At 47.0% G+C, this 18,514-nt stretch overlaps 1 protein-coding gene across 1 annotated transcript in view; it reads right to left on the reverse strand.

Moving 5' to 3' along the window:
• Positions 1-18,514, reverse strand: part of CREB3L2 (cAMP responsive element binding protein 3 like 2) — a 108,471-nt gene that overhangs the window by 22,350 nt on the left and 67,607 nt on the right. The window contains exon 3 of the mRNA XM_038373188.2: positions 912-1,078. Coding sequence (XP_038229116.1) covers positions 912-1,078 — 167 coding nt within the window. The remainder of the gene's footprint in view (positions 1-911; positions 1,079-18,514) is intronic.

Here is an 18,514-nt window from a genome sequence, read left to right on the forward strand (position 1 = left end):
GAGTCTTAAATCTTTCAGCTTCCTGTAAAGTGAATTAATTTGCACATGAGCACTTCTGATATGCCACCAAGCAATGAAAGCCTGGTTGTGAACATGGCCTGCCCACACTACAGCTGAAATGACATAATCCTGATGGATTGGACACCCTCCACCACCACAGGGGCGAGAAGGGAGGAGCTGAAAGAATAGGCCTTTAAAGCAGAGTTCTGTCTGATCAATAATTCTTGTAACTTATTTTCATTGACTGAAGCATATTCAAACTAAGCCCTGGTGAACATTTGTTGCCTGTTGAACCTGTGGTCACAAATGTATCAGGAGTGCTCCTTACTAGGCCTTCTGGGCTGGAGACAGCAGCAGCCCAAAGTGTTGTAAAAGCTGAATACATTGAAAACCTAGGTAAGCGGCACAGCTAACCTTACAGTGGTATGGAAGTTCTCATTACAAGCGCTGGCCACCTCACTCACATAGGTGTTCTCCTTTGGGTTAGGGCGAGTAAACAGCCTTGAGGCAAAATCATTGTGGATAACGGATGATGTGCATCTTGCCACAGATTCCATGGGGTTAACTGGTTAGCAATTCTAAATGGGACTGATTCATCAGAGACTAAGTGTTCTAGAGATGCGTGAACCCCAGGTTTTGACCCTGTCCAGAAGAGGCTGTAAGTATAGAAAAGCAAATGGTGCAGCCAATAGCTAATCGTACCAGAGGCTGAGTTATATAGAGACATCATTTGAAAAATGGGCACTTCATTATTGTTGGAGACTGGCAAACAAGAGACGACACCAACCCATAATGCATTGCATGTTTGGAACTCTCAGACCTTCACACCAGAAAGACTACACTGCAGTGCAAAGCTTTATGGGAACCTGCATCTATCTGGACAGGCAAGAGAATAGAAAATATGCAAGTACCATGGCATCAGATTGCAGCTGGGGTTCTTCGCTTTCCAGGGGTACAGGTGTGATGGTGAGACTGACAGAGGGGGTAAGGCCTGGCACCTCACACAGCACGGGTTCAGTTTTTATTGTTGCTGAAGTCAATTCCGCACCCAGACACCATTCCTCATTTTCCAGGTCAGCTGGCAGGGAAAGAAAGTGACCACCACACATTTAGACCAGAGATAGAACATAAAAACAAATCAAAAAACAAACCAGCTCCACCTGTCCCTGACAAAAAAAAAAAAAAAAAAAAAAAAACCAGGAAAGGAGGCATTTAGCTCATTGTTATTAACAGAACCCTGTACCTATTTTCAGCTTATTGTTCCATGCAGACAACTGAGCCATTTCATAACTGTAACCTAACCTTAGCCTTGGGATATGGGGATAAGTGGTGAGATGAGAGAGCGGGTAATCACCACCATATATTGCTGAAGGCTGCTAACACATGGTGGAACAAGACTAAACAAGCCATCAGATAAAGCAGCCCTGGAGTAGCGTTCTACACAGGCTAATGTCAGTTTTGTTCCTTCTCACAGTGTCTGCGTCTGGGCAGGCTTTTGCTCACCCTGGTGCTTGCAGTCATTACACAACTGCAGAGACTGAATGACACTTTTGGGAACCAAGAAGCTTTTGCTCTTCCAAAATGAAATTTCTCTTCTCACTGTTTTATTTAATTAGCATAAAAGGGGATAATTGCTTTAATGATTTCATAGGAGTATTGGTGACATCATGATTATTTCAGCTTCCTCCCTAGAGCAGCTGGGAGTCACAGCATAAGATGTACACTTTGACTGGCAGCAATTAAATTTAATTGGCAGAGCTATAATAAGGCCCAGTTTATTGAAAGTTTGTAATGGATTGATTTATAGCTAGGGCCCTACCAAATTCGTGGCTATGGAAAACATGTCATGGACCGTGAAATCTGGTCTTGTGTGTGCTTTTACCTTCTACAGATTTTATTGGGGTGTCCAGCATTTCTCAAATTGGGGGTCCTGGCCAAAAAGGAGTTACAAGGGTGTTGCAAGATCACTTTAGGGGCGGGTTGCGGCATTGCCATCCTTAATTCTGTGTGGCCTTCAGAGCTGGGTGGCTGGAGAGTAGCGGCTGTTGGCCAAGCACCCAGCTCTGAGGGCAGCACCCTGCCAGCAGCAGTACAGAAGTAAGGATGACAATATCATACCATGCCACCCTTACCTCTGCACTGCTGCCTTCAGAGCTGGGTGGCTGGAGAGTGGCGGCTGCTGACTGAGAGGCCCAGCTCTGCAGGCAACAACATGGAAGTAACGGTGGCAATACCACACCATGTCATCCTTATTTCTGCGCTGCTGCTGGCGGCAGCTCTGCCTTGCCTTCAGAGCTGGGCCCCCAGCCAGCAGCCACCACTCTAGCTGCCCAGCTCTGAAGGCAGCACCACTGCCCGCAGCAGCGCAGGATTAAGTGTAGCAGTACTGCAACCCCTGCTACAATAACCTTGTGACCCCCCCCCCCCCCCCCCACACACACACACACACACACACACACTCCTTTTTGGGTCAGGACCCCTACAATTACAACACTGAAATTTCAGATTTAAATAGCTGAAATCATGACATTTTTGATTTTTAAAATCCTATGACCATGAAATTGACTAAAATGGACTGTGAATTTGGTAGGGCTCTATTTATAGCATGCCACTCACAAGTACTGTGAAGGCAGTATCACTTCACCAGGGACTGAAACACAGCCTTTCTGAGCTAGAATCATGCAATACAACAGTGACAAACAGCTTATACATCTGAACTGGGGGTGGGAGGGAGAGGAATATATTTAGGCAGAACAAAGTTACTGGAGTTCAGCTGCAAATGTGCAGCCTCCATCTTCATTTTGCCCGCTGGTATCAAGACTGCACACAATGTTGCTGGCAATTGAGTAACTGGAAGGAGGGAGACAACATACAGTTTTGATACTAGTCATTACTTTGTGGTATAACCTAACTTACACTGCTGGAAAGCAGAGATGTAATTTGAATAGAAACACCAAGGGGGTTAAAAATGAAAACATATATCCTGTAATCAGAAACTTCAAACAAACAGCGACCCCAGCTCTGCCAGGAAGAATAACTATAGTGAGAGTGAAGACTTTTTTTTTTTTTTTTATGTCTATGCCTGAAGTCTTCTGGGCAGCTTAAAATATAAACAAAACAAACATTTAGAGACAAAGGCAATACTGCTGAAATTTCAACTGAGGATAAAGGACACTGTGCTCTCTTAGCCCTTCCCCTAACACCTCCTCCCCTCCCCCCTTCCCACAGCCTTCCCCATCACAATGAAAATTTCTATTGTACTGAAATAGAGTTCCCTTCAGTTTACTGTATGTGGATGATTCAGATTTTTAAAACAATATTCTCTGCTTTGTCTGGACATTTAATATTATGACAGGGTCGGGCCAGATGGATACAGGAGAATGATCCTATTGGGATCCCACTGCTAAAGGATCCCCCCCCAGCCTAAGAGGGGGATCCACAGGACCTGGACACCAAATAAATACAGGGGACAATTAATGAAACAACAACAGGGACAGGAGTGTGGTCAAAGGGTCAAACGAAGGGAACTGGATGGGGACACCGAGCAGAGAACCCCGGAGAGTACCCACTGCTCCTCAAAGGCATCAAGAAAGTCAGTGGATGCCGCCCAGAGGAACTCTGCCCGGATACATGAACGGATGGAGGATCGGAAATAGGCCCCACAGTCACAGGAGACACCATCGGCAAACCTCCTCACTCTGGTGAATGATAGAAGGCAGATACATTAGCCCCAGGTTAAGTAGGTCCCTTTTCCCTGGGTAAGTTAACAGGAAAGGTTCCAGAACAATCAAGAACTTTCTGGAAACAATTAAGGCAGACAGGCTGATTAGAACACCTGCAGCCAATCAAGAAGCTGCTAGAATCAATTAAGGCAGGCTAATCAGGGCACCTGGGTTTAAAAAGCAGCTCACTTCAATTTGTGGTGCACATATGAGGAGCTCGGAGCAAGAGGCACTAGGAGCTGAGAGAGAGAACATGTACTGTTGGAGAACTGAGGAGTACGAGCATCATCAGACATCAGGAGGAAGGTCCTATGGTGAGGATAAAGAAGGTGTTAGGAGGCAGCCATGGGGAAATAGCCCAGAGAGTTGTAGGTGTCACACAGCTGTTCCAGGAGGCACTCTAGACAGCTGCATTCCACAGGGCCCTGGGCTGGAACCTGGAGTAGAGGGCGGGCCCGGGTTCCCCCCAACCTCCCAACTCCTGATCAGACACAGGAGGAGTTGACCTGAACTGTGGGTTCATGAAAAACGGCCAAACTGAGGGCTGCCATGAATCTCTGAGGAGAGCAAATCCGCCCAAAAGCACAAGACCCATCAAGGTGGAGGAGGAACTTTGTCACAATATCCTGTGGCACTTTAAGTGAATCTTTTCTTATGAACTCTGCCAGAATGTTCCCTCCCCTCAGCTGTTGCGGCCACATTTTAGTGGTGCTGTAGTTTGTAAGCCACTTCATGATCCTTTGGGAGGAAAAGCACTCTGTTAATTTACATTCATAATGAACTGAAGAAGCAGCCTTGAGTGTTCTCCTGAGACATAGCACATCATATAACCAGGAGGCCCTGCCCCCTAAGCTGTACTTGGTGATTATTAACAATTCTAAATCACTGATTTCACAAGGGCTTGGCTGCCATGACAGAAAGACATCTATCATTCTTAAAAATCATCATTTTGTTGCACTGGAATCTCCAGAGGCCTCAGTAACAACCCCTTAGCTCTGCAGAAGTTATTTGGAATTATTCTAGACCTGAAAAGCCAGTTTAAACAATCAAATACTCATCAGGGCATGGATAGTTTAGCATTGACGTACTATATTTAACCAGGAAATTATTATAAGGAACTTTATCTGGCTCGTTTCTTGACAATCATCTCATATATACACATAGGGAACTCTTTGAAAAAGTGTGGAACTGAGAAATGTATCCACCTGACCTCCCCTCTATTTCATCATATCCCAGAAAGCTACAGGTATTCTCCTCCCGTCCCCCACCACTCCAGAGCAGAGTGCATCAGTGGATCTTAAAACCAGAGGTGAAAGTAAGCTGGTACGCCCCAATACGGTGTACCGGTAAGAGCCTGTGTGCCGTACCGGGACTGGCTTTCCCAGAGGGCAATTTAAAGCCCTGGGGTAGCAGTGGCGGGGCTGCGGTGGGGATTTAAAGGGCCCCGGAGCTCCAGCCGCTGCTACCCCCCTGGGGCCCTTTAAATCCCCACCTGAGCCCTGCTGCCCAAGCCCTGGGGTAGCAGCGGCGGGGCTCTGGTGGGGATTTAAAGGGCCCCGGAGCTCCAGCTGCCGCTATCGTCCCAGGCCTTTAAATCCCTGCTGCCGAAGCCCTGGGGTAGCAGCGGCTGGGCTCCGGAGTGGATTTAAAGGGCTGGGGCGGTAGCAGCGGCTGGAGCCCCGGGGCCCTTTAAATCCCCGATGGAGCCCAGCTGCCGCTACCCCAGGGCTCGGGCAGCAGGGCTCAGTGGGGATTTAAAAGGGCTCAGGGCCCCAGCAGCTGCTACCAGAGCGAAGCACCAGGTCCTTCAAAGCTCTGCCTGAGCCCCGGGGTAGCGGTGGCAGGTGGGAGCCCCAAGGCTCCTCGGTGGTTTAAAGGGCCCGGGGCTCTGCTGTGGTAGCAGCAGCTGGAGCCCTAGGCCCTTTAAATTGTCCCGGGGTTCCCAGCCGCCCCTGCAGCTGGTAGCTCGAGGGTGATTTAAAGCGCCCAGGGCTCCCAGCTGCCACTACTGCAGGTGCAGCCCTGGCCCTTTAAATCAAGATTTAAAGGGCCTGAGGATTTAAGTCCCCACCTCTTCCGGTTAAGGCCACGCCTCCTGCTCAGGACTCCAGCATACCAGTAAGTCCTCTAATTTACTTTCACCCCCGCTTAAAACATTTCATTCTCATCTTTGCTACAAAATCTCTTCCTAAGGCTTCCAAACCCTGGCTCCAGAGGACCACGTTATACTGAGAGTACTGCTGCTAGCCCCTTCTCTGTTGGCTGCTAGAACTCTCGCGAGCTAGCAGTGTTCATCAACACACCAGTGATCCATTATGTCTCAGCTGCACCAAGGATTCCAACAACGGGCCCTCATTGGATCCTTCCAGCCCACCATGGATTGATATTGAGCAGTAATGAACCTAAGTGCACATTATGCCTCCTAGCCTAACTTTTTTCTTCTGGAGACTTGATTTTACACATGGACTTAAAGTCATTAGTAAAGCCATGTAATTTTTAACCTAGCCTCTGGTGGACATTTGTCCATTTCTTAAAACCACCACCCACTGTGTCTCAATAGGTAGTTTGAAGCAATGCTGTTAAGACTTTAGGTGCACTGGCAGAGGTAGGTGGGGGCCCTACCCACTGGAACAACAAGATGGCACTAAAAGGCTGGACCGATATGTTTGCAGAGCTGTACGCTGCTTGGTACTTGCCTGAATACTACAATCCTCCACATTCAAATGCATCATCACTTAAAAAATAATAATAATGAAGGCTGAGGACATCTGACAAGTGATGTTGAAGCCTGAGTGCCAGCTAATAGCAGGAGGTGAATATCATATTGTAGCAGACTCAAAGCTTTATAGGAAAAACACCTATCCCCATCTCCACTGAAAGAAAATGAGAACCCACTCTGCTGTGAACCAAGTAGTGCCCTTTACTCTGTAAAGAGCTTATGCCTGTTTAAAAGCCCTCACATGCTGCTGAAGGCAGCACTCATAGCAGAGTACAATATTCTAAACTCAGTGGTCTGATTTACTCTCTTTTCCCGCCTCTGAAAGGTAGCTGGCCCCCGTCTGTATGAATAACTGTTTCCTTGTGCTCCCTGTCCCTCCCCCACCACACAAGCCCTGGTTGCTCAGCATTACTCCTGCCACCCCCACTCAGCACACCGAGAGGCAGACACAAGCCCCGTTTATTAAGTCTGTAATGTTAGATGCCAACCTCATCACCCTCTACCCCACCCCCATCAGGTGAGAGGCTGCATTCATCTACAAATAGTTTCTTTTACAGACTTGCAGATGGTTTTCCCACCCACCTCCCACTGCTTATCCCAAAGATAATGAAACCAAAGCCACTGAAGCAGTCCTGACAAAGGAGGCACTGTTTGGTAATCGAACCTGGGGTACTTTTCAGACTGGCAAAATTTAATAGAGGGTGAGGGAGTGACAAAAGTACAGTGATCACACTACAGCTGGGGAAGTCAATAGGCAGACTGCAAGCCAAACCTGGACTGCCAGATGCTTCTGAATGGAGCCCAAAATGTTTTTATTTACTTATTTTCTTTGGAGTCTTGACCTTGACTATACCTTGACCAAGAAATTTGGACCTTGTCAAAAAATAATTGATTATCCCTGCACTACAGAATTAAGGTTGCCAGCGGTCTAATCACACAAACCCAAACACGCTTGCCTTGCCCCTACCCCACCCCAAACCCCCGCCCTGAATCCCCTCCCACATCTTGAACCCCCTTCTGCACTCCAAGCCCCAGCCCTGACCCCCCTCCCAGAGTCCACACCCCATACCTGACCTGCCCTCCCAACCCCCTGCCCCAGCCTGACCCCCTCCCAGAGCCCGCACCCCAACACTCTGCCCCAGCCCAGAGCCCCCTCCGACACCCAAACTCCCTCCCAGAGCTTGCACCCCCACCCTCTGCCCCAGGCTCAGCCCAGAGCCCCCTCCCACACTGTTAACCACTCGTCCCCAGCCCAGAGTCCACATCCCATCCCGAACCCCTACCCGAGCCCAGTGAGAATGAGTGAGGGTGAGGGAGAGTGAGCAACCGAGAGAGGAGGGCATGGAGTGAGAGGGGCAGGGCTTTGGGGAAGGGGCAGGGCCTCAGGAAAGGGGTGGGGTAGATCCTGGGTTGCCCTTAAATTCAAAAAGGGATCTTGGGCATAAAAAGGTTGGAGACCACTGATCTGAGACCATTAAAGCACTGCACCACTGCGACAGAGTTCCCTCTCAATCTCTGAGAAGTGAGCAGTGAAGCACTTATTTTGGAGGGTTGAAGTGGGAAAGGACTTCTTTTCACAAACATTTTGCTCTGAATTAAATAGGAATGGACCAGGTGTATGTCAGTGCAGAATTTGCCCCATTTTATGCAGCCTTCATTTCATTAATTCAGTATTTAACGAAAACAGCTGACAACATATGTGACAGGGCCCTGTTTGTATTAGACATATGGAGATTAACTTGGGCTTTGATTTTACAGGTGTCTCCGCATTGTTTTGTTCGTTTTTTGGTTTGTTTTTAAAAAGAGCCCATTAGAGAATAACTCTGCCTTGGCAAAAACAGGATAGGTATTATTTTGGGGCAACCCAACTTCAGCCTCTCTAACTATAAAATTGCAAGATGGTTTTTGCCAAATGCCAAGTCTCACTTTTAGTCAAGGCAAGTTGCTTCAAGTCCAGGAGCAACCACAAAGCAATCTTGGGTACAGGGAAGAAGGCAGGTGTGCACCAAGGATAATCTCAGATGCACGGCCGTTCAGGGATTAGGGGAAAGAATGTACAGTCACCTGGCCACAGTTTATCAAATGAACAACTAGTTAGCTGATCCCAGTGCTGCCTACACTTCTCCCTTCACGCACCCCCAGGAGGCTCCCAAGGTGGAATCTGCCAGCAAAGTATTTCATTTTCCTCAGGGGTCATAAAACTCCAGCAAGGACATAAAAGCCTCAGCCTCCAGGTTCCTGCCATACACTGCTCTCTTTTAGTGTGGCTATTTGTATTACATTAGCATCCACAGGCCCCAGTTAAGATCAGGGCCCCACTGTACTAAGTGCTGAATGTAGATAACATGGTAAGAGACAGTATCTTCCCCGAAGGGGTTCACAATCGAAGCAAACAAGATAGAAAAAGGGCAGGAGGGGAAGGAGATGGAGAGATTTGCCCCACTGCAGGTCAGTGATAGAGCCAGGAATAGAACCCAGGTCTTTCCCATCTCCTAGTCTGCTGCACTATTCACTGGTCCATGGTGCCTCTCAATCTTGTGTTTCTATCTCCTACTACTTTTTGGGAAGGGATGGGAGGAAATATTTCCCCCTCAACTAGCTGTAGTAGCAAATAAGGCCTTTTCTTGATGCTTAAAACTCTTAAAGGGGACTTAGCTCTCCAGAAGATGATGCGATAAGCCGCCAATGTGATATGGCTGTGAAATAAGTTAATGCGGTCTTGGGATGCATCAGGCGAGGTATTTCCAGTAGAGATAAGGAGGTGTTAGTACCGTTAGTTCTGGTGAGACCTCATCTGGAATATTGTGTGCAGTTCTGGTCTCCTGTGTTTAAGAAGGATGAATTCAAACTGGAACTGATACAGAGAAGGGCTACTAGAATGATCCGAGGAATGGAAAACTTGTCTTATGAAAGGAGACTCAAAGAGCTTGGCTTGTTTAGCCTAACCAAAAGAAGGCTGAGGGGAGATATGATTATCCTTCTCATATTTATAGAGAGCAAATACAGGGAGGGAGAGGAATTATTTAAGCTCAGTACCAATGTGGACACAAGAACAAATGGATATAAACTGGCCATTGGGAAATTTAGACTTGAAATTAGATAAAGGTTTCTAACCATCAGAGGAGTAAAGTTCTGGAACAGCCTTCCAAGGGGAGCAGTGGGGGCAAAAGACATATCTGGCTTCAAGACTAAGCTAGATAAGTTTATGGAGGTTTATGGATGGTATGATAGGATAGCCTAATTTTGGCAATTAATTGATCTTTGACTATTAGCTGTAAATATGACCAATGGCCTGTGATGGGATATTAGAGGGGGTGGGATCTGAGTTACTACAGAGAATTCTTTCCTGGTTGCTCACTGGTGAGTCTTGCCCACATGCTCAGGGTTTAGCCGATTCCTTCCTGACCCCAAATATAGCAATTTTCCTCCAGGGCAGATTGACAGAGGCCATGGGGGGTTTTCGCTTTCCTCTGCAGTGTGGGGCATGGGTCACTTGCTGGAGGATTCTCTGCACCTTGAAGTCTTTAAACCATGATTTGAGGACTTCAATAGCTCAGACATTGGTTAGAGGTTTATTACAGGAGTGGGCGAGTGAGATTCTGTGGCCTACATTGTGTAGGAGGTCAGACTAGACTATCATAATGGTCCCTTCTGACCTTAAAGTCTATTACTAAGATTTTAATATGCTACGAGAGCCTTTATCCACATGCCCCACACAGGAACGTCTCCTGCTTAGAAATTCTTCAGAATCCTACCTTCATGGGAAGCCTCTGCAACAGTTCCCCAAACCCAGGGCTCATGGTTAAGGTTGAAATAAACTGCAATGCAGGAAGCCAACACTTTGGCATAAGCTCATCAACTCCTGGAGCATAGCTGCTATTTTCATGCTATTGTCTACATATCTCCCCAGGCATGTGTGCTCTGTCTAGGTGGAATAAAGCAGGTTCTTGTGCTTTACTCCTTATTCACCAACTTAGAAAAGCACCAGAATATAGTCAGCAAAGATTAAGTAAATGATTCACAGATCTATACATAAAAATTTTTTACAGATTTGCCCTGAAGTTGCTCAGCGTAGTTTACAACTTTTATGCAGAATTTAATTCCATCACAGATTCTGAAAATTCCAACAGACACCAGGCATCCCTTGCACAGATGCTGCAAAATAGCTATGCTATGTGTTGCACTCATTACTAAAAAAGAAAAGGAGTACTTGTGGAACCTTAGAAACTAAAATTTGAGCATAAGCTCTCTCTAAGGTGCCACAAGTACTCCTTTTCTTTTTTGCGAATACAGACTAACACGGCTGCTACTCTGAAACTCATATTACTAGACCTTTTTTGGAATGAAGCTTTCAAAGAACATGCAGTTTTGTAGATAACCTACAAATATACAGAAAAGGATCTGGAAAGAAATTATTATATTTTGCATACAGTCAACTTTTAAAGAATTAAGAAAGAGGAAAATGCAGTGTTAAATAAGGCCCTGATCCTGCAAACAGCTAAACCTATGATTAACTTTACTCATGTGAAGTCAATAGGACTACTCACATAAGTGAAGTTAAGTATGTCCTTAAGTGCTTGCTCAGTGGGGTCTAAATTTGGAGGTTATTTAAAAACTTAGAACTTCTTGAAGATCTACCCATATAAAATTATAGTTGTAGGTTTCAATTTTTTAAGTCATGGAAATATTTTTAAATACTCCTAATAGTGGGCCACATTCATCCCTGGCGTGTGCTACTTTGTTGGACTCGTATCAGAAATGAATTGGCCCCATGTAATAAATATTATTGCACATATAATAAATAATAAATAAAATAATAATAATAATAATTATCATTCAACTACTATAATTTAAGACAAAAATTAAAAGACATGTTTGATGTGAATGTTGTGGACCAGGAATACCTTTGGAGCCTTGGTTTCAGCTAAAAGCAGGAGTAGATTCCTCAATATCTTCTAAATGTAAATTGTGAAAACCTTTCACAAAACACCAAATGCGTTACTTTTCTTTAACTTCACCTCATCTTGAATGTGTCCCAGTGGTTAGAGCGCTGATTAGGACTCAGGGTCCTATTCCTGGGGGTCTGTCACTGGACTGCTAAATGACCTTAGGCAAGTCACTTCATTGCTCAGTTTCCACATCTGTAAAATGAGGATAATGATACTGACCTCCTTTGTAAAACCCTTAGAGCTCTGGATGAAACCCATTATATCATCACTACTCCCTATGAGAAACATTTCTGATATATCTGCGTAATCTGTTCACAGAACAAGAACTTTTGGATTTATACCTTAGGCTCTAAAGCAGCAGGTTTGAGCTCAGTTTGGTTCATAGAGGTAAACCTAGTGCTCCTGACCTGATACACAGAGTGAAGCAGAAACCACTGCACACAAGTCCCTCCCTGTGTACTACACTTATCAGGGACCCTGCCTCAAATTGGAGAGGCCAATCACCAAAGGCTCTTTGATAGCCTGATGGCAGGATTCCCTCCAGCAGAAATTCAATATGAACTCTACCACCCTCTCCCCACGTGGGTGGGCAGAGGGAGTTTCCTCCTCTTCACTCCATCTCTATTCAGAGTTTGTCACTTGCTGCTAGAACGGCAACACGATTTCCAGTGAAATTAAATTAGGATCTCTGTTACTAGGGCAACAAGCTTCAGTTCCCAAGGATATTTAAAAAAGGCAACTTTATCCTTTAGGAAATTGGATGTGGGGAAAGAAAAAAAAACCCTCTACATCGCGGCTTAACCTCTCTAACTCCACCACACCCACCATGCCTTTTATGCAGGTGTCCTCCCATGGAGCAGCTACATTATATTTAATGATTCACCAGAGCTATGATTCACCATAAGGCCGGGGGCCTTCAGCGAGGGATTTAACAGTCACCTGCCCACTCCCAATTCAAGTAAAAATAATAACTAAGTGGTAACGGAATGCTAAGTAGCAGATCCACTAGAATTAGATAATTAAAATACATTAAGTTAAAAACAACTAAATAAAAAGAAGCTCAGGAAGTTAGTTTGCAGCCAAATATATATCAGAACATTTACCATATATACTCGTTCGTAAACAATTTTTTTTAGTAAAAAAGGGAAGCACCAGAGAAGAGGGTCAGCTTATGAATGGGTACAGAGAGGGGGAGGTGGGACACTGGCCCCCCCCAACAGAGGGGGCAAGGAGAGGCAGCACAGCCAACAAAGCCAGAAAGGAAGAGGTGGGGCCAGAGTCTCTCTGCTTCTGGCTATGCTGCTCTCCCCCCAGCCTCCGAAGCAGCTGCAGCTCCGGGGCTGTGGCTGTGCCACGCAGCCCCACCCGCCAGAGCAGGTTGCGGCCGCGCCACGCAGCCTGCCAGAACAGCTCCAACCAGGCCAGAGACATCCTCCCCTGGCCCACCCAGGTAAGGTGGGAAGGGGAGAGTGTGGGGGTCCCAGGCTAGAGCAGTGAGGGGTCACACAGGGAAGGGTCATGTGCGGCGGTCCTGGGGTTAGGAGTGGGGTCATGTGGGGGGTGGTCACAGGGGTTACTCCCCTGACCCCCAACTTTTCCCCCCAAAAAAGTTTCCCCACCACTTGCTGTCCCAGCCCATCAGGGTAAGTCACTGGCAGGCCGGGACATTTTGTTTACTTCGGTTTACCTCCGTGCCTGCGGATTCTCAAGGTAAACCAACCATCCTGGCCTGCCATTGGCTTATCCTGATGGGCTGTGAGCCGAAGTTTGCCGATCCCTGAATTATAGGGTCGTCTTATGAATGGGTCATAAAAATTTGACATTTTTACTTATCTATCGGGGCGGGGGGTCGGCTTATAAATGAACCGGCTTATGATCGAGTATATATGGTAATTTAATAAGGAGCCTTTGTAAAGTAACACTTGGCAAGGCATGAGCTATATGTAAGGGGAATGTTGCCCCCTTGCTAACATTCAGTGGGGGTGTTTTAGTTGCTAGCTCCCAGTACTAAAAAGGGGGAAGGGTCGATGGGGGAATCAGGACCCTGAGACTGACAGCCCCCAGGAACAATGAGGAGAGGCCAATGCTCCAGGTCAGCCTGAATGACTGGGCGGGCAGGCTAATCAGGGAGTCAGGAGGCCAGGGAGGTCCTGTCCTCCATGTGAGCTGGAATTGCCTGGGTCAGACAGAGCGGGGCCGAGCTAAGGAGAAAGCAGGGGCCTGAGCTGAGCTAGGGAGCAAGCTGGGCCGGATCCAGAGAGAGCAGCCCCTGTCCTGGGAGGAGAGTTGCAGCCCCAAAGCCAGGGGCACAGCCCAGAGAGAGCAGACTTGCCCTGGGAGGAGAGCTGCAGCTACCAGAGCGGCCAGAAAAGCAGCCCACGAAGCCGATCAGTGCTGGGAGCAGAGTCACAGAAGCAGCCTGCAGAGGAGACCTGTCTTGGGAGCAGAGCTGCAGCAACCAGAGCCAGAGGGGCCAAAGAAGCAGCCCAGGGAGCTGGAGGCAGAGCAACAGCAGTGCAGAGACAGAGTGGTGCAGCTGGGGCTGAAGCAGTCTGGAGCTGGGTGCGGTGAGCAGCTGGGGAGTCTGAGGGGACCCTGGCCAGCAGGCCCAGCACAGAGAGATGCCTCAGCCAAGAGACTGCAGGCCAGGCTTGGATCATAACCCTGACAGGGCAGGGGCGACACTGGGAAGAAGGGTCCTACACTTAGAGCCTGAGAGCGTGTGGCCACCACCAGAGCAAGTGTCCAACCCACAGCATCCCTGCAGCACAGCCAGGGCCTGAGAAGGTGGCCTGGGACTTACAAGGAGCAGACTGAACTGCACTGACATCCCAGAGACACTGTTTGTGATGTTTCCTGCCATAGAGCGGGGTGATGTGTTTCCTTTAACCTTTCCCATTTTTCCTTATTCTTTTTAAAATTAATTGTTGATTAAATAATTTGCATTTGCTTTAACTTGTATGTAATAGTCAGTGGGTCAGAGAAGTGCCCAGTGCAGAGAGTACACCCTAGCCCCCGTCCTAGGTGACCACAGCAGGGTTGGAGGTTGAGCCCCCTAGGAATCCTGGGCCCAGCCTTGTTGGGGTTACGAGGACTCTGTCAGACAGGAGATTGGAAGGGGAGTCCTCAAGGGCAGGGAGGCCACTGGGTAAAGGAAGTGGGAACGAGGACTCAGATCCTTTTGCTAGCCCACTTCACTGGGGTAGTGCAGAAGCCAGGAGAGTTCCCCACAATAGCGGGACTATACCCCTGCTTACATTTCGAATGGTTACTTGTGTTGCAATGACTTTAGCTGGTAGTTACCACTTCCCTTTGAAAGTACATATGATACTTTCCCTTAGGCTACATCGACACTGCACACCACTGGCAGCAGTGTGCAGGGTATATGCAGCTATGCCCCCCAGTGAAAAGCAGGTGCATCTTGGTTGTAGTGTGTAGCTACACACAGCAGTGGGGAAAAGGTTCCATTTGGCAGGGAGGCAGCGGGGAAAAGCTCCAGCAGAAGGGCGGTGCTGGTGACTTTTCCCCACTGTTTCCCTCGTCAGAACCTTCCCCTGAGGAATCATAGAATATCAGGGTTGGAAGAGACCTCAGGAGGTCATCTAGTCCAATCCCCTGCTCAAAGCAGGAACACCACCAACTAAATCATCCCAGCCAGGGCTTTGTCAAGCCAGGCCTTAAAAACCTAAGGAAGGAGATTCCACCACCTCCCTAGGTAACCCATTCCATGAGGGGAACTGCTCTGGCAGCAGGACACTACATAGCAAAAATAGCAACATAGAGGGGAGAGGCACTACTTGGGTATGTAGAGAGCTGTGTTGGGTACGTACCTTAAGGGTTCGGGCATGTCTTTTTTCACCTAAGCTGTGCCTCACCATCTACACCGCTATCTATACCTGTGCTAGGGAGCATGCAGCATATGTACCCCACACATTGCCATAAAGGTTGTGCAGCATAGATGTACCCTTAGTGTTACAGGCTAAAGGTCTCATCCAACAATGTTCCTACTCCTCTCCCCACAGTCAGCACACACTGACTTCAGCAGGAGTAGAAGGCACTCAGCACCTTGCAGGTTGAGCAGTAAATGCTTATTGCTAGGACAGTGTATTAAAGGGTTTTGGGGGGGTTTCCCCCCCCCTTTTTTTTTTAAAAAAAAGCATGCTAAGTTATTGTCTTCACCCACAAAACAGAAAAGCATCTGTGAAAGACATCATGGTCCAGACACCCCAGGGGGGAAAGAAGGTCTGAATTCCAAAGAATAAGCAATTGAATCAACTGATTGTATACAATATTATTGTACTGTAAAAGTGTATTGAGTAAGATATCACATAAGAACTGGTGACACTCTGGCCATGAAAATCATTGTGTGATGCATGGATGGATGGTGGGTGTGTAAAGAGTTATGTGTGCTAGAAATATGTTCCAAAAATATGTTTTGGAGGCAGACTTGATAAACAAGCCTGTTATAGACAAAGGAATATGTATTTACCTGTCTGGATCAATCTTTGTAAGCCATAGACAATGAATGTATATTTACATATAAAGGTAAATAAAGCAATCAAGCTACCAAGCAGCTGAGGAAACAGCTTAGTAAGCACATCAGCGGATAATCTGCACCCCCAGGAAGTCTTCCTGGCTCGAGGCCAAGACAATGGACTTTGGGAAACATAAGGCGGGCACAAACAGTCTAGTGAGCCATCACTAGATGGATCATATAAGCAGAAATTAATAAGACTGGAACATTTCAGGTTGGAAAAGAGACAACTAAAGGGGGATATGATAGGTATGGGAATGGTGTCCCTAGTCTCTGTTTGCCAGATGCTGGGAATGGACGACGGGATGGACCACTGGATGATTATCTGTTCTGTTCATTCCCTCTGAAGCACCTGGCATTGGCCGTTGTCGGAAGACGGGATACTGGGCTAGGTGGGCCTTTGGTCTGACCCAGTATGGCTATACCTATGTTCATCACTTAGGGGATATTGAGAACAGCACTCTCTGAGCTTGTGAATAGTAGATCCTCTTGGCCTGAAAGGCAGGAGCTGCTGAAAATTTGCTGTGAGAAACTGTTTTAGGCAAAGCGATAGCTTGCTCAAATTAAGTTTTAGGCACTAGAAAGCATGTTTTTGTTTTCTTTGTAACCCTTTTCTATCTTTTATTCTTGCCTGTTATTATTTAAATCTGTGTTCTGTATTAATAAATGTATTCTTGTTTGATTACAAAACCATCTCGGAGCTGTTATACTAAGGTAAAGTGGGAGTCCTCAGCTACACTAACAGGTTGGTGTGTGCTCTGTCTCTTTGGAGGCAGCCACACGCGTAACTTCTGTGAGCGTCCCAGTGAGGGGGACCGGACACTGCAGGGGGACATCTCTGGGGAAACTCTGGAACTGGGGTTCATTGATTGTTACCTGCAAGGCAAGGTTTTGCCTGGCAGAGACTGGAGGAGTTTGCTGGCAAGCTGACAAGCTGGAGCATCAGGAAGCTGACACAGTTTATCAGCAGCAAAGCTCTCACTTGCAGAGACACACGGGCTACACGGTAGCTTACAGTTCTGGGTTCCCTGAGGGAAGTGTCACGCTGCCCCACATGAAGTCTTGCAAAATAAGGGCCCCGTTCTACAGGGCTGGATCCTTAAATTGCATCAAAATCTGATCCGATTGGCCTGTACTACTTTTTTCTGAGCTCTCTTTTCCTTATCATTATGGATTCCCTCTGCATGTATATGCAGAAGCCTTTTATCTAGCCTGCTGCTGCTCCCCTCCTGCAGAATTTTCTGCCATGTTAGTAAGACCACAACTCAACTCCCTGGAGTGAATGCAAATATACAGCAGTAGGAGTCAAACCATCTGCTCAGTGGGCTAATATTTTAGAGAATAAACACGGCTGCTACTCTGAAACCTGTCATTTTAGAGAATGTGATTCTTTTACATATTCTTTACACTCAGCCTCTTATCTGGCCTCATCTCTTGATACCCCCCCCCCCCACACACACACACCAAGTATCTAGGGCCTCTTCTGGAAAATGCAAGATTGTTTCATAACTCCTATTCTGGAAATTGACTAATCTAGTCAGAGGTGAAAGTAAGCCGGTACGGTGTACTGGTAAGAAAGCGACTGCCGGTACACAGCCGACCGTACCGGCAGGGCTGCTGATGGGTGGGAGGGGGAAAAAGGGCAAAAGGGGCAGCTACCTCAGGACCTGGTGATTTAAAAGGGACCAGGGCTCCCGCAGCGATTTAAAGGGCCCAGGACTCCCGGCCGTGGCTGCTGCTACCACACCAGTGGCTGGAGCCCCCAGCCCTTTAAATCACCACCGGAGTCCCGGATGTCGCGGTCCAAGCAGCACTGAAGGGTTGGCTGGGGGATTCTGGCCCTTCTGCCTGAGGCCCCTCCCCTTCCGGGGGCCCAGAGCCAACCCCCACCCCACTTTGCCCAGGACCCCGGCTGCCCTGCGTACAGGTAAGTCGGTTAAGTTACTTTCACCCCTAATCCTAGTCCTGTTATCTGTTAGTCGTATGCAGATGCGCTGTTAGTATTTGTCCCATTATTCCCCCAAGGACTGAAGTTAAAATTGGACAGGAATTATCACCGCTTGTGCTCCACCCCCACCTCACTTCATTGAAGATAGATACATTCAGTTCTTAACCCCATATCCTCCAGTACTTCCACAGTTCTCTGGATTTTTTTCCCCCTCCAAAAGTCATCAGGACAATTAGTTCAACACTTAGTCAATGTATTTAACACCCCCGAGTGTTACATCTTGCAGCCATAAACACAAGAAGTTTTCCTCCAAGTATTCTCCAATCTGTTTTTGTTTTAACAGCTACTATGGAGCCATGCTAGTGACTCCACTCCAGAGTTATGATCTTAACAGCTCTTATGGGAATGTTTTATATAATTTAACAGATGAAAAGCTTTCTAATTTTCTATTTTTAAACCCATCTATTGAATTACATAGAAAGAATGTCTATTAAATTCTACAGATTTTTAACAAACATTTTGAACCCTATTTAACTTCTGGTGTTTCCCCCCATTGAATTTCATTGGACTTGTCCATAAAGGTAGCTAACAAAGCCCAGACCTCTTCCTTCATCACAACTTCTTCAAAAAAACACTTTCTAT

Source organism: Dermochelys coriacea, chromosome 1 (genome assembly GCF_009764565.3).
Source record: "Dermochelys coriacea isolate rDerCor1 chromosome 1, rDerCor1.pri.v4, whole genome shotgun sequence".
NCBI classification, from domain to species: Eukaryota; Metazoa; Chordata; order Testudines; family Dermochelyidae; genus Dermochelys; species Dermochelys coriacea.